Genomic DNA, 12,404 nt, shown 5'->3' with positions numbered 1-12,404 from the left:
GGGGGGGGCCTGTGATAGTGAAGAGCTGATAAAGCAAGTGTCAGGGTGGGGGTAAAGGGTGCAGCCAAACCCAGCAGGGAGGGAATAAGGAATCTTTGCAAACTGAAGGAGCAGCACAGACGGCTGGGTCTGGAGCCAACCATCGGAGCTTGAGTCCTGCCTCTGCCATTTCCTATTTCTAACTAGTGAAGTGAGTTGCTTCATCTCTCAGTGTCTCTGTTTCCACCTCTTTCAAGGGGAGATGGTAGTACAGAGTGAGTGTCCCTTATCCAAAATGCTTGGGGCCAGAAGTGTTCCAGATTTCGGAGTTGGGTTTTTTGTTTTGTTTTGTTTTGTTTCAGTATTGGAATATTTGCATTATACTTACCAGTTCAGCATCCCTAATCTGAAAATCTGCAATCCAAAATGCTCTAATGAGCATTTCCTTTGAGTCATGTTGGTGCTCAAAATGTTTCAAATTTTGGAGCATTTCAGATTGTGGATTTCCAGATTAGGGGTGCTCAGCCTGTAGTATTTAATTTATAGGGTTAAAGAGTTAACGCACAGCAAGAGCTTTCCCATCCTTAGCACTCAGAACGCATGCAACAAATGTGAACGATTATTATTATTTTCCAGTGTGGCACTTAATGGTGCTTTGGAAAAGAACAGAATTCAAGTGCGCAAGACAGCAGAGGAACAAACAAGGGCAGGCCAGCAAGGAGGCTTGCCCTGAGGATCGCAGCTGGCGCTAGTGCAATTCTTCCCACCCACCCTCTCTCCTTCTCAGTCTCCCACACAGGGCTGTGGCAGGCCACCTGAAACTGGCCCCACAGCAGTCATAGTCTGCATGTCTCCCCTCCACTGCTACACATGCCACCACCAGTCTGGTGTCTTTGGGGAGGAGGGGTCACACAGGAAGAGATTGGCTCTTCTGCACAGATTTTCTCAGGTCATCCAGTTTCAAATATTCTGTCCATGGTCCCCACGAATGCTTAAATGTCCCTGAAATGCCAGCATCATGGCAACCAGACTGCATTTTCTAAGCTGCCTTTTGCACCTGGAAGCAATACAAAAGCCTCTCTCGGATGTTACCAAATTTTTATTTCAGAAAGTATGGTCCCTGCACACATAAATGAATTTTCCAGATAAATAGCACTTAATACTTTAAGCTTTTTATCTTGACTGTTTTAAATGAAAATCTTTCTTAAATATGGTTCATGCACTTGCCTTCCTAAAGAGAAGAGACTACATTTCAGTTAGTTTTTCTGAATGATCAGGGTCAGTGTTCTTATATTATACTTTAAAACTCTTTCAGTGATCAGGATCTGGTAAGGTGCCACAGACTGCCTCCTCGTCCCTAAATGGCCTCAAACCATCATGTTCTTTGAGTTGCTATTTCTGACTTTTAGCTGTTGGTTGGTTGGTTGGTTTTCTTGTTCTGTCAGCATGCTTGTCTCTACTAGCTCTTCCTCCTCTCTGACCAGTCCCCATTTCCAATCTGTAGCAAACCAGCTGTATCAGTTAGGTATTGCTGAGTAACAAACCACCCCAAAACTCAGTGGCTTAAAACAATAGACATTTCCTGTTGCTTATGTGTCTATGTGCCAGCAGGCTCTGTGTGCACCTGTGGACTGGGTAGGCACCTCTGCTGATCTGGGCTGGACTCTGTCACAAGTTTGGCTTCAGCTGCTTTAGGATGGCTTCAGTTGAGACAGTTGGGCTCTCCTCCAGATGGTCTCTCATCCTCCAGCCAGCCGATTTGACCTTGTTCACCTAGGGATGGAGGGATTCCAAGAGAGAGTGCAGAAGCATGCAAAACCTCTGAGGCTTGGAACTAGCACTCTGTCACTTCTGCTGCATTTTATTGGGCAAAGCAAGTCACAAGCCCAGGCTAAATTGAAGGACTGGAGAAACAGACTGCATTTTTTAAATTGATTGATCATACCAGGAAATCAAATAACCAAGTTCATAAGCCTTGATCCTAAAGCAGAAGTGAAGAGTCTTCTCTGTGAGGTGTGTTCTTCTAAATGACAATGAACTAGACTCTGCTCAGAGGCACTTTTGGTCACTTATCTTATCTATGATCTATAGTTGAAGTTGCCAAGTAAATGAAGTCTTACTCTTTGCAAGAGTCCCCACAGGGGCCCATCTGTTATTCACCCAAGCCTTACAGCATTTGACAGACTTGCAAACATCTGTACATTTTAGTTCCAAATTGTCTGGAATCTCCCTGCCTCTCCCCCGAGACTTCTCCCCACCGGGAGAGGCACTGAGCCACACCTCAGTCCCCGCAGGCCCCCCACGCTGCTGCACATGGAGAGATGGGTTGTTTCATGTTGTGCTGTACTTGCATCTGTGCTTGCCTTGTCCTTGCTGTATTACTGGGAGCCATTTGGGTGTCACAGCCAACTGCCAAATTGATTTTTTTAAATATCATTTTGTTTGCTCATTTCTGAGATTGCTGCTGCTCCCTGAAATTGGATGCTGGCTTCTCCACCTCCTGACCCTCAGTGATCATGAGATATAATTAACGAAATGAGATAAGACAGCAAGGGCCTTGATACCCTAAGGGTCTATTAAAAACATGCTGGGGTGATAGAAGTCCATAAACTTAATGTGTAGTGATAGTCTCAGGGGAGGAAAAAAAAGGGGTCAAAGATGTCATTATAACTTGGCTTTTATGTGACTCCCAGAAACCATGGGGTCCTTGCTTCTCCTTTCTCCCAGCCCATCTTAGGGGACAGAAGAAAAGATCAGAGGTAACATTTTAGCCAGGGTGACTGTATTCAGACCAAGATCTGGAATCTGTAGCACGTGGAAAAAAAGGCCATGGTACCTGGCCTGGCTTATGCTCTTCTTTCTGATGGGCTAAGTTCACCTGCATGTTCCTTCAGTCCTCCCACGTTTCTCTATCGAATGTACGCTCTCTGGGTGACCTGCAGTTAAGGAATTCTTTATATTCTCTCTCCTCCCCACCTTCTCCAGCATGAAAAAGAAATTAGATTAATGAATGAGTTAATTAAAGGGAACCAAACTTTCTTTCCTCTCTGCAGTGCTGTTCAGCTTTTTGTTTTTCTTTCTCATCAGATTCTCTTCTTGTCCCCATTCCCTTCTATGCATTATAGTTTAGAAATTGCACATAGCAGGGGAAAGGTGCAGCCGTAATTTCCAATCCACCCCCTCGTTCACATTTGGTTACCAGGTTTCCTTCTCACTTAGAGGCCCTGAATTCGTAATGAGTGACTTAGTGCATCATTACTGTATTCCTAAAGTAGGAATGGTGGTCACTGTCCCATAGTGCTTTAGATTCCATGCCTGTTTTCCCTTGAATAACGGTTTCCTGGAGCCACCAGCTATACTTCTCTGTCCCTTTTCTCTGGAGCCTGCCAGTGTCAGTATCTCTTCATCTTCTCACCCACCTGTTCTGCAAACCAAATCCCATACACGTGTCCAGTAGTCCCCCGTTATCCTCGGTTTTGCCTTCTGCAATCTGAAAATAGGTGAATACAGTACAATAAGATGTTTTGAGAGAGACAGAGAGAGATCACATCCACCTCACTTTAATTACAGTATATTGTTACAATTTTTCTATTTTATTAGTAGTTATTGTTAACCTCTTACTGTGCCTAATTTATAAGTTGAACTTTATCCTAGGTATGTATGTGAAGGAAAAAACATAGTGTATATAGGATTCAGTACTATCTGCGGTTTCAGGTGTCCTCTGGGGGTCTGGGAACGTCTGCCCCGTGGGTAGGGGGGCTGCTGTACTTCTCTTGGGACTCTTCCCAGGTGTTGCTCAGCCCTTGATGGACAGCATCTCTTCTTCCTCCAACTCACCTGTCATACCTTTCTTTCTCACATCTGTACAATTTGTAACAAAATTATGAGGTTTTTGCTGTTGTTGTTAAGGGAGAAAAGATGAAATCTAAAAATTGTTTCCAACTTTTTCAGGTGGTTGGACTAAACGCTTTCTAAACTCTCCTTCATTATTTCCTTCCTCTCCAAGTTTATCAAAGATAGACCCCAATTAGGAAGATTTTGTATTAATAACCCCTCCCCATACCATGACTGGTTAATGTAGTTAGAAACTGTGACCGCTGTCCTTAACATCTTCCTGTTTGCTATTTAATGACATTGGTACGTGCTGAATTGGGCCTGCTAAGTGACTGACTGACCACAGAGTGTACCTGACAGCCATCTGGTGATTTTTGTCACTTACTAGTAGATGGAGCAGGAGCACATGAACAAATCAGCCAGCTCCACACTTCCACCCAAGAACCAGTTCAAAGCACCCAGTAATGGTTGCTAAAGGTTGGTAGGTCAGCTTCTTCCAGTGACGTGAGAATTTGTCATTTGGAAATAAGAAAACCGTATACTAATCAGAAGGAGTCAGGGATACCGGGACAAGAATGTTCACATTTCTCAAGGAGAAACATTGTTCCTAACGGGCTTCCTCTGGATTTCCTAGATTTATTTTCTTTTCCATCTCCTCCTAATTCTGCTCCTCTGCTGACCCAGCTATCTGGGGCCATCTCTACTTACATGCTGCTATGCACTGGGCATTCTACAAAGCTCCTCACGTGCCTGCTTTGTTCTCCCTTTTGCTTTTCTTGTCCTGTCCCATGTCTTTCTGTGATCGCTGGTGTTGACTTTGGACTCCAGCAGTACTGTGTGTCAGCCGCTGCCACCTCCTTCATTGCTGCCCGGCTTCCCATTGGCATGTGTGTCCCAAGCACACTCTGTTCCTCCTGTTGTCTGGGTACCCCCGGGAAGCACAGGTTCTGAGAGAGAGGGAACCTCTCTAGCTAATTCTACAAAAGGCTGCCTCAATAAACTTGCTTTTACCTTCCCATCACCTTCATCCCCTTTTCAACTGTACTAGTAGTTTGGTTCCAAGTGAAAGAACCCCATCTTGAACCTGGTTTAGCAAAAAGAAGCAGATATTGGCTCCCAGAACACAACGAGGGCTGCAGGGCTGAACTCTGTGAAGGGCAGCAATGCCACTAAGCTCAGGAAGAGCTGGCGCTTGACAGCCCTAGAGCACATTCAGGACACCTTCCTCATCTCTGCTCCTGCTCCTCTTTCCACACCACCTCATTGTCTTTCATGGTAGACATGTGCAGGAAACATGACCACCTCCAGCCCCTGAACTTTGTGACTATGCATCTGCTGTTGCTGAAGCTAGAGAAAGAGGATGTTAACCTGCTTGGATCAGATGGTTCCTGGACAAATCAACCATGGCCAGGAGCAGGGCTTATCAATAAGTCCATAGCAGCTTCCAAAGTATCCCTGTGTACTTGTCTCCTGAGCACATCTCTCGGGAGAGGGTAGAACCATGCAGAAACCCAGAGACATCCTCTGTGCCTGCTCTCCCATTTTGGAGAACATCACACTATCCGTGATCTTTATCTGCTTCACTCAGATTCCCAAGAGACCCAGCAGGAGAGTCAACATGACCAAGTATGTTCACTATATTCCTGGGCAGCGCTTCTGTCTCCATTTGAACCTCCTTTCACACCTGAGAACTGGTGCTAGACAACCTAGAAGCAAACACAAAAGCCTTTTAATCTTTCTGCATTAAGCTTAGATCTCATCCTATGTAGCTGAGCCTTTGTTTCTTTTCTCCGTGTCCCAGCTTGGAAGCTCTAGCTCCCAAGCATAAGCCACCTCCAGCCCAGATGAGAGAGACACGAGGGCAGGAAGAAGGCAAGCAGTCCTTGCTTCCATCCCTTGTGCTGTTTCTGCACAGTGCAGTGATGTTGAGAAGCAGAAGAGAGGAGTCTCCTCCCCTCTCTGCCCAGTGTGGGGTGTTCTTTCACCTCCTCTCAGTCTTCTGCTACCCCAATTGTGGAGTTAACCCTCTCTGCCACTCTCTCTGGGAAAGATCGACCCCACCGCAGAAGAATCTAGAGAGCAGCTGAGGCAGCAGATTGCGAAAAGCCCAAGTCACTCATAGGAACCTCCAAGAAAATGCATGTTGCTATCTCCTGTCTTTTCCATGCGGTGATGATGGCAAACAGGATGGATGAGGGAGCATAGACTCGTGAACACTGGTTTTACTTAGGCTGTGACATTGGCAGTGAAATAAAACACGTTGGGGCCATTCCCAAAAAGTCCACGCAGGCCTTGTATACACCTTTATCTACTGGCACACCCTCCTCCAGGTGACTTCATTTTCTACCTTCTGCATAAATTCCTCTCAAATTACACCCGTGGCAGGCAGAATAATGGTGCCTCAAAGATGTCCACGTTCTAATCCCCAGAACCTGTGAATAGGTCATACATGGCAAAGAGAATTAAGGTTTAAGATGGAGTTATTTGCTAATCAGCTGACCTTAAAATAGGGAGATTATCTTGATTATCTGATGAGCCACTGTAATCACAAGGGTCCTTAAATGTGCAAGAGGGAGACCAAAGGGTCAGTGTCAGAGGGATGCAGCATGAGAAAGTCTCGGCCAGCCATTGCTGGCTTTGGAGATGGAAGGGGCCACAAGCCAAGGCGTGTGTGCAGCCTCCAGGGCTGGAAAAGGCAGAGAAACGCATTCTCCTCTAGAGCCTCCAGAAGGAAGCCTGTCCTGCTGACAGCTTGGTTTTAGCCCATGAAGCCTTCTGACCCTTAAAACTATAAGATAATACATTTGGGTTGTTTTAAGCTGCTGAGTATATGGTAATTTGTTACAGCCACCATTAGAAACTAATGGACCACCCCCAATCTCTCCCCTTCTCTTAGAATCTCAGAAGATCAAATTTTTCATCCTCTTCTTTGAAAAATCTACATCTCTAAGTATTTTGTGACGAAGAGTTTCTCTTATAGCTCCAAGACAGAGGTCTAATTCTGATAATTCAGTAAATTCTACATCTGCCAATTAAATACAACATTCAACATACACATGCCCATATAGTTTTACTGTTCCCTATACAAAGTCTCTACCTAACTTTATGGTAACTTAACAAAATAGATTTCCTTCTTCCAGTGCAGTAGATTTCCCTTCTGACCAATACCACCCATCACTGACACTGGCTGGCTGGCTGGTTAGCTGATCTTGCTGACTGTGCAAGATTGTCAGGAATTCCTGCAGAGAAGGTCATACTCCTGTCTCCACGTGCTGCTCCACAGTATATGCTGATGCTTGCCTGGACCCTTACCTGAGAAGGCACAGTGTGGGGCCGGGTCACAGGAACAATCCCACTCATGCTTAATGCCTGTTACAAACTCATATCTGTGGTCTTAATGTGGATGGTAACAAAATCCCACCTTGAGCTGTCAACCACACCAGCTCTCCCCCACCCCCACCCTTATTCAAGGAGACACCTGGCGCTATGAGAATATTTCAGTATAACTTGAGTCGTCACCTACCACTTCCCATTTCCTTGGTTGCTCTCTGGCCTTTTAAGAGTCCGCTGCCTCAGGCTGGTCACTGGACAGCTGCAGTATCAGGCAGTCCACGCTGCAGGCTCCTCCAAGTGCCCAAGTGCTCTCTGGATTCCCATCCCAGCCTCTCCCAAGCCTCCCCTGCCCCCTCTCACCCCAAGCGCACATTCAGGGCTCCAACTGGGGACCTATGCAGGGGAACTGGCCTGGGTGGCTGGGCCCTCCTTCTCAGGCTGGAGATATGAAAGTCTTGACAAGACACAAGCTGGGAGGGATCTGTGGAACCCCCAGCCTGTCTCACAAAAACCTAGAGAGGGAAGGGAGGAAGTTTTGTTTTTTCCATTCCTATGTTCTGCTTGAGGAAAATCTATTTTTGGCTTTAAAAATCTTCCCTCATAACTTGTAATTAGCTAGTTTACAAAGGCCTTACCTTCTGCCTGCACTGCCAAGTGGATGTATTTTATTTGAGGTACAAAGCTAGCTGAGGCTGAGACGATTGGAATGGCCAGGGCAGGCATCCTGGGGGGACACAGGGGTCCTGGCTGCGGGGAGCCCCACGGACTCTGTGTCATCTCAGATTTTGAGAATGCTGCAGATGCCCAAATGTCTCATAATCAGGAGAGCCCCCCAATATATCATTATGACTCAGGCACCCTGGAGCACCACCATGTGGCTGTCTCCCCTTGAACAAGATTTAGGTTACCTGCTGCAGGTGTGTCTTTGTGCTGATCTGAGCAAAGGAGTCAACTGGCCAAGTGTGCCCTCCAGATCCCCACTTCCAGCTTGTTCTTTCATGTTCCTGGTAGTGGGTTGAATAGCGGCCCCCCCAAAAAAGATATGTCCAAAACCTAACCCGTGGAACCTGTGGATGAGACCTCATTTGGGAAAAGAATTTTTGCAATGTAAGTTAAGAATCTCAAGATATCATCATCATGGATTATCCGGATGGGCCCTAAATCCAATGACAAGTGTCCTTATAAGAGAAAGAAGACACAGACACAGAAGAGAAGGTCATGTGAAGATAAAAACAGAGACTGGGGTGATGCAGCCACAAGCCAAGGACTGCCTGGAACCACCTGAAGCTGGAAGAAGCGAGGAAGGATTCTTCCCTGGAGGCTTCGAGGGAGCACAGCCCTGCAGTACCTTTATTTCAGATTTCTGGCCTCCACAACTGAGAATGAACTTCTGTTGTTTTAAGCCATGAGGTTTGTGGTCATTTGTTACAGCAGTCCTAGGGAACATTCCTCAGTATGCAACCAGGAAGAATGAAATTCACCCACATGGCAAAGGGGTGGCTTCCTATCGTGGCACCACCTTGGAGCCTGACCTTCCCCCCCCTCCCCCGCAGTGGTTTCTTAGGGCTCTCGTGCCCATTCATTCTGCCTGAGATGCTGTAAAGCTCTTATTAATGAAGACTTGCCAGGCAAGATGTGTAGCTTGTAGGAGGATTACAGGACAGATGATGTGCCTCTACTGTGCATGGTGATTTCAATCATATATTTTATATTTGTAGAGAATTTTCAAGATTCTTTAGAGATGCTTTTTCTTTCTTTTTTTTCTTTTTTTAAATCACTATGGTCCTGAGTACTCAACAAGGCTATTTCATAACATGGTGAATTTGACAAAGATCGATGACTCGATGGAGAACGAAAACCAAGGCTTTTCAACTTGGGCCACGGCTCCCTCTACGCCACTGGGATAGTCTACACCTAGAAAAGAGAGGAAGCTTTGAAGTTATTAAAACCAAAATTATCAGAGACTCCTTCATTTTGATTTGATGAATAAAAAGTCCTGTGTCTTGAGTCCCTCAGAACATTGAGGAATAAGATGTGGTTCTTGACAAACTTTGACATGAATATGAGTTACCTGGGGAATCTTATTAAAATTCAGATTCTGGCTCAGCGTGTCTGGGGCAGGGCCTGAGATTCTGCATTTCTAACAGGCTCCCAGGTGAGGCCTGTGCTGCTGGTCCACGGGTCACACTTTGAGTAGCAATGAAAGGGAACCTCTGACTAATTTCTTTACATTTCAGCATTAAGCTAATTGGTCATGGTGCCCTTTGCAATTCAGTAGGAGGAACCGCAGCTCTGGCTTTACCAGTTGTGGAGAAAATTGTTGACACTCAGGCTGGCAATGCTTAAGGAAAATTTTATTGTGGGTTGCTTTGGAGGAGAGGGGTTCTAGTTTCTGTGACCCACCTTGGGTAAGAGGAATTCTGGTTTCTATGACTCACTTCTGGGGGAAGAAGAGGGGTGGGAGACAGGAGAACAGACATAAAAATATTCGTACCTTTTAGCCAAAAAATTCCACTTATGGATGTGAGTTCTAAATAAATAACCCAGAGGAAGATGGGAAAAACCTGCATGAACAATGGTGTCCCACTACAGCACTATGTACACTAAAAAAAAAAAATTAAAAGTCTATGTCTAACATAAAGGGGATGATTAAGAAGACTATAATAAATTCACTCAAGACAATATTGTAGACATGTGTTTATCTTCTCTCTTTCCCCCAAAGCAACATGTCACTAAAGGAATAAAAATGGTATGAACTCAAAAGTTCATGTAATTAGCAGATTAATGGTTTCAACAAATTTTTCTGAGATAAAAAGTCTATGGAATAGGGGCACATAACTGCAGGCCCCCATTTCTCTATTTGTAATGTTTTAACTTTTTAATTGGGTAGTGAAATACAATGGTGATTTCTTACAATTTTGATACCTTTCTGTATGGCTAAAATATTTCAAAGGTTAATAAAAAAGAAGACAGTAGATGGGGACAGAGTGAAGAACGTTATAACCTACGTGTTGGGGCAGAAGTATTGTAACGAAGTGAGCCAGGGTGCCCAACAAAATCGGGCCTTGGCTCTTGAAGAGACCAGGGCCCTGGAAGGCACGAATGAGTTCGAGCGCTAACAGCAGAAGAAGGGGTCAAGCCTAGCTCGGGAGACTCTGGATCCCTGGATCCCCTGCCCCACCAGGAAATGCTCGCCCTGCTCACCACCACTGTAAAGGAGGAACGGTTAGTTTATTCTCCCAAGAAATTGAGCCACGTAAGCTCACAGCTTGGGCGTATCAGACATCATAAGGGGCCAGTTGAAAACAAGAGAATGAATGGCAGCTCTACATACTGAACTGCGGGACCTTCAAGGGTGGAAAGGCGTGATTCCTTTCCTCTTCCATCCTAAGGGTCACAGCCAACACTCCTGTAATAAAGGACAGGTTAACAAGAGAAAAGCACAACGAATTTATTTAATCAAAGGTTTACATGACATGGACACCTTCAGAAAAATAGACCCTGAGACCCAGGGGAAACTGTCTGTTTTTCTGCTTAGATTCCATGAAGAATGCATAGCTGTGCAGAAATGGGAAGGGACCGAAGGGTAGGATCTAATGGTGATAGACGGAGGGGGAAACCCAGCAAGGCCTGTCTGTTCAGATTCTTCTTGGGCTCTCTGTGTAGCATTCCTTCCTCCAGGGCATAGGGTAGGACCCCTCTGGAATGAGAGTTTTCAAAGGAAAGGGAGGGAGTGACCTTTCTACATTTTATGACTAGCTTTGGGGGAGAGGGGTTTTAGTTTCTATGACCCACCTTGGGTAAGAGGAATTCTGGTTTCTTTGACTCACTTCTGGGGGAAGAAGTGGGGTGGAAGACAGGAGAACAGGAGAAGATCTGAAAAACTTTGCTTCTGAGACACTTCCAATCTCTTTTCGTTCAAAGTACTCAGTGTGCCAAGGTGCTGTACTTTGGGGTATTATGTTCCAAGCCCCAAGAGACCCTTCACCCCTCCCCTGCCTTACTGCCAGGCCTCCAGTAGCCAGACATATGAAGGTGCTTCAAAGATTTCACGAAAAAATAGAATTGAAAGGTAATACAAATCTCTTTTTGATGACCCCTCATATATACCCACAGGCAAGAAACTGTCAAACTACTACAGGTGGGCCAGATCTACTCCATTCTGGTTTCACAAATAAAGTTTTATTGGACCCCAGTCACGCACATTTGTTTATGAATTGTCTATGGCTGCTTTTGTGCTACAACGGCAGAGCTGAGTAGTTGCAACAGATATCATCTGGCCCACAAAGCCTAAAATATTTACTCTCTGGGCTTGCAGGAAAAGCTTGTTGACCCTTGCTCTAGAGAAAAACGGATGTCCCCATAGGAAAGATTTCAGATCCCTCATTTGGAGCCTTAGCGAAAAGACTGGCAAGCTGCCCCACAACGCAATGATGAAGCCCTGTCCCCAAGCACAATGAGCCTCCAAGCAGGTTTTAGAATCTCTCTCTTAAGCATAAATGGATGTCCAAAGATTTTCCAGACGCTCAGGGAAAACTGCAAAGTAAAAGAGAATGATCTACATAAACAAATACAAGAAAAGAACTTGGAGGAACCAGAAACAATTCAACAAACAGAAGAAACGTACAACAGAAAGATAGAATTAATATCCTCTAAGATATGAGAAGATATTTCATCCATAAAATGAGAACTGGATACTGTGATAAACAAGAGTGAAAAGAAAGTGACTTTCCAAGTTTAAAAACTAAATAAATAGAAAGGTCCAAAGACAGTCAAACAAAAAGAAAAGGAAGGGGAAAATGGGAGGTAAAATTAGATTAACAACTCAGGATGTCCAATATTTAACTTAAAAAAATTACAGAACAAGAAAACAGAGGAAATGAAGTGTATGAAATTAGCAAAGAAATAATATAGAATTTCTGGGAAATATTTTTTTTATCTATTTCACATTGTACCCAGCACAGTGAATAAGAACAACCAAGAGTCATCATGAAATTTCAGAGAACTGGGGCCGGCCCGGTGGCGCACTGGATAGTGCGCCGCTTGGGAAGCGCGTTGGCGCTCCCGCCCGAGGGTTCGGATCCCACATACAGACCGGTTCCCGCTCACTGGCTGAGCGAGGCACGGGAGCGACGCCGAGGGTTGCAGTCCCATTGCCGGTCCCCGGTCCGGTGCGGGGGCGACGCTGAGGGTTGCGATCCGTTGCCGGACATGGAAAAAGACAAAAAAGACAAAAAAAAAAAAAAAAAAAGAAATTT

The 12,404-nt window shown here is 45.1% G+C and overlaps 1 protein-coding gene across 1 annotated transcript in view; it reads left to right on the top strand.

Annotated features, from left to right (window-relative positions):
* LOC103593124 (regulator of G-protein signaling 6) overlaps positions 1–12,404 on the top strand; it is a 122,557-nt gene that overhangs the window by 107,372 nt on the left and 2,781 nt on the right. The window contains exon 11 of the mRNA XM_008576053.1: positions 6,585–6,598. Coding sequence (XP_008574275.1) covers positions 6,585–6,598 — 14 coding nt within the window. The remainder of the gene's footprint in view (positions 1–6,584; positions 6,599–12,404) is intronic.

Source organism: Galeopterus variegatus, unplaced genomic scaffold (assembly GCF_000696425.1).
Source record: "Galeopterus variegatus unplaced genomic scaffold, G_variegatus-3.0.2 Scaffold1280, whole genome shotgun sequence".
Classification (NCBI taxonomy): Eukaryota; Metazoa; Chordata; class Mammalia; order Dermoptera; family Cynocephalidae; genus Galeopterus; species Galeopterus variegatus.
The sequence above is the reverse complement of the archived record's forward strand: the minus strand, read 5'-3'. Positions and strand labels throughout refer to the sequence as shown.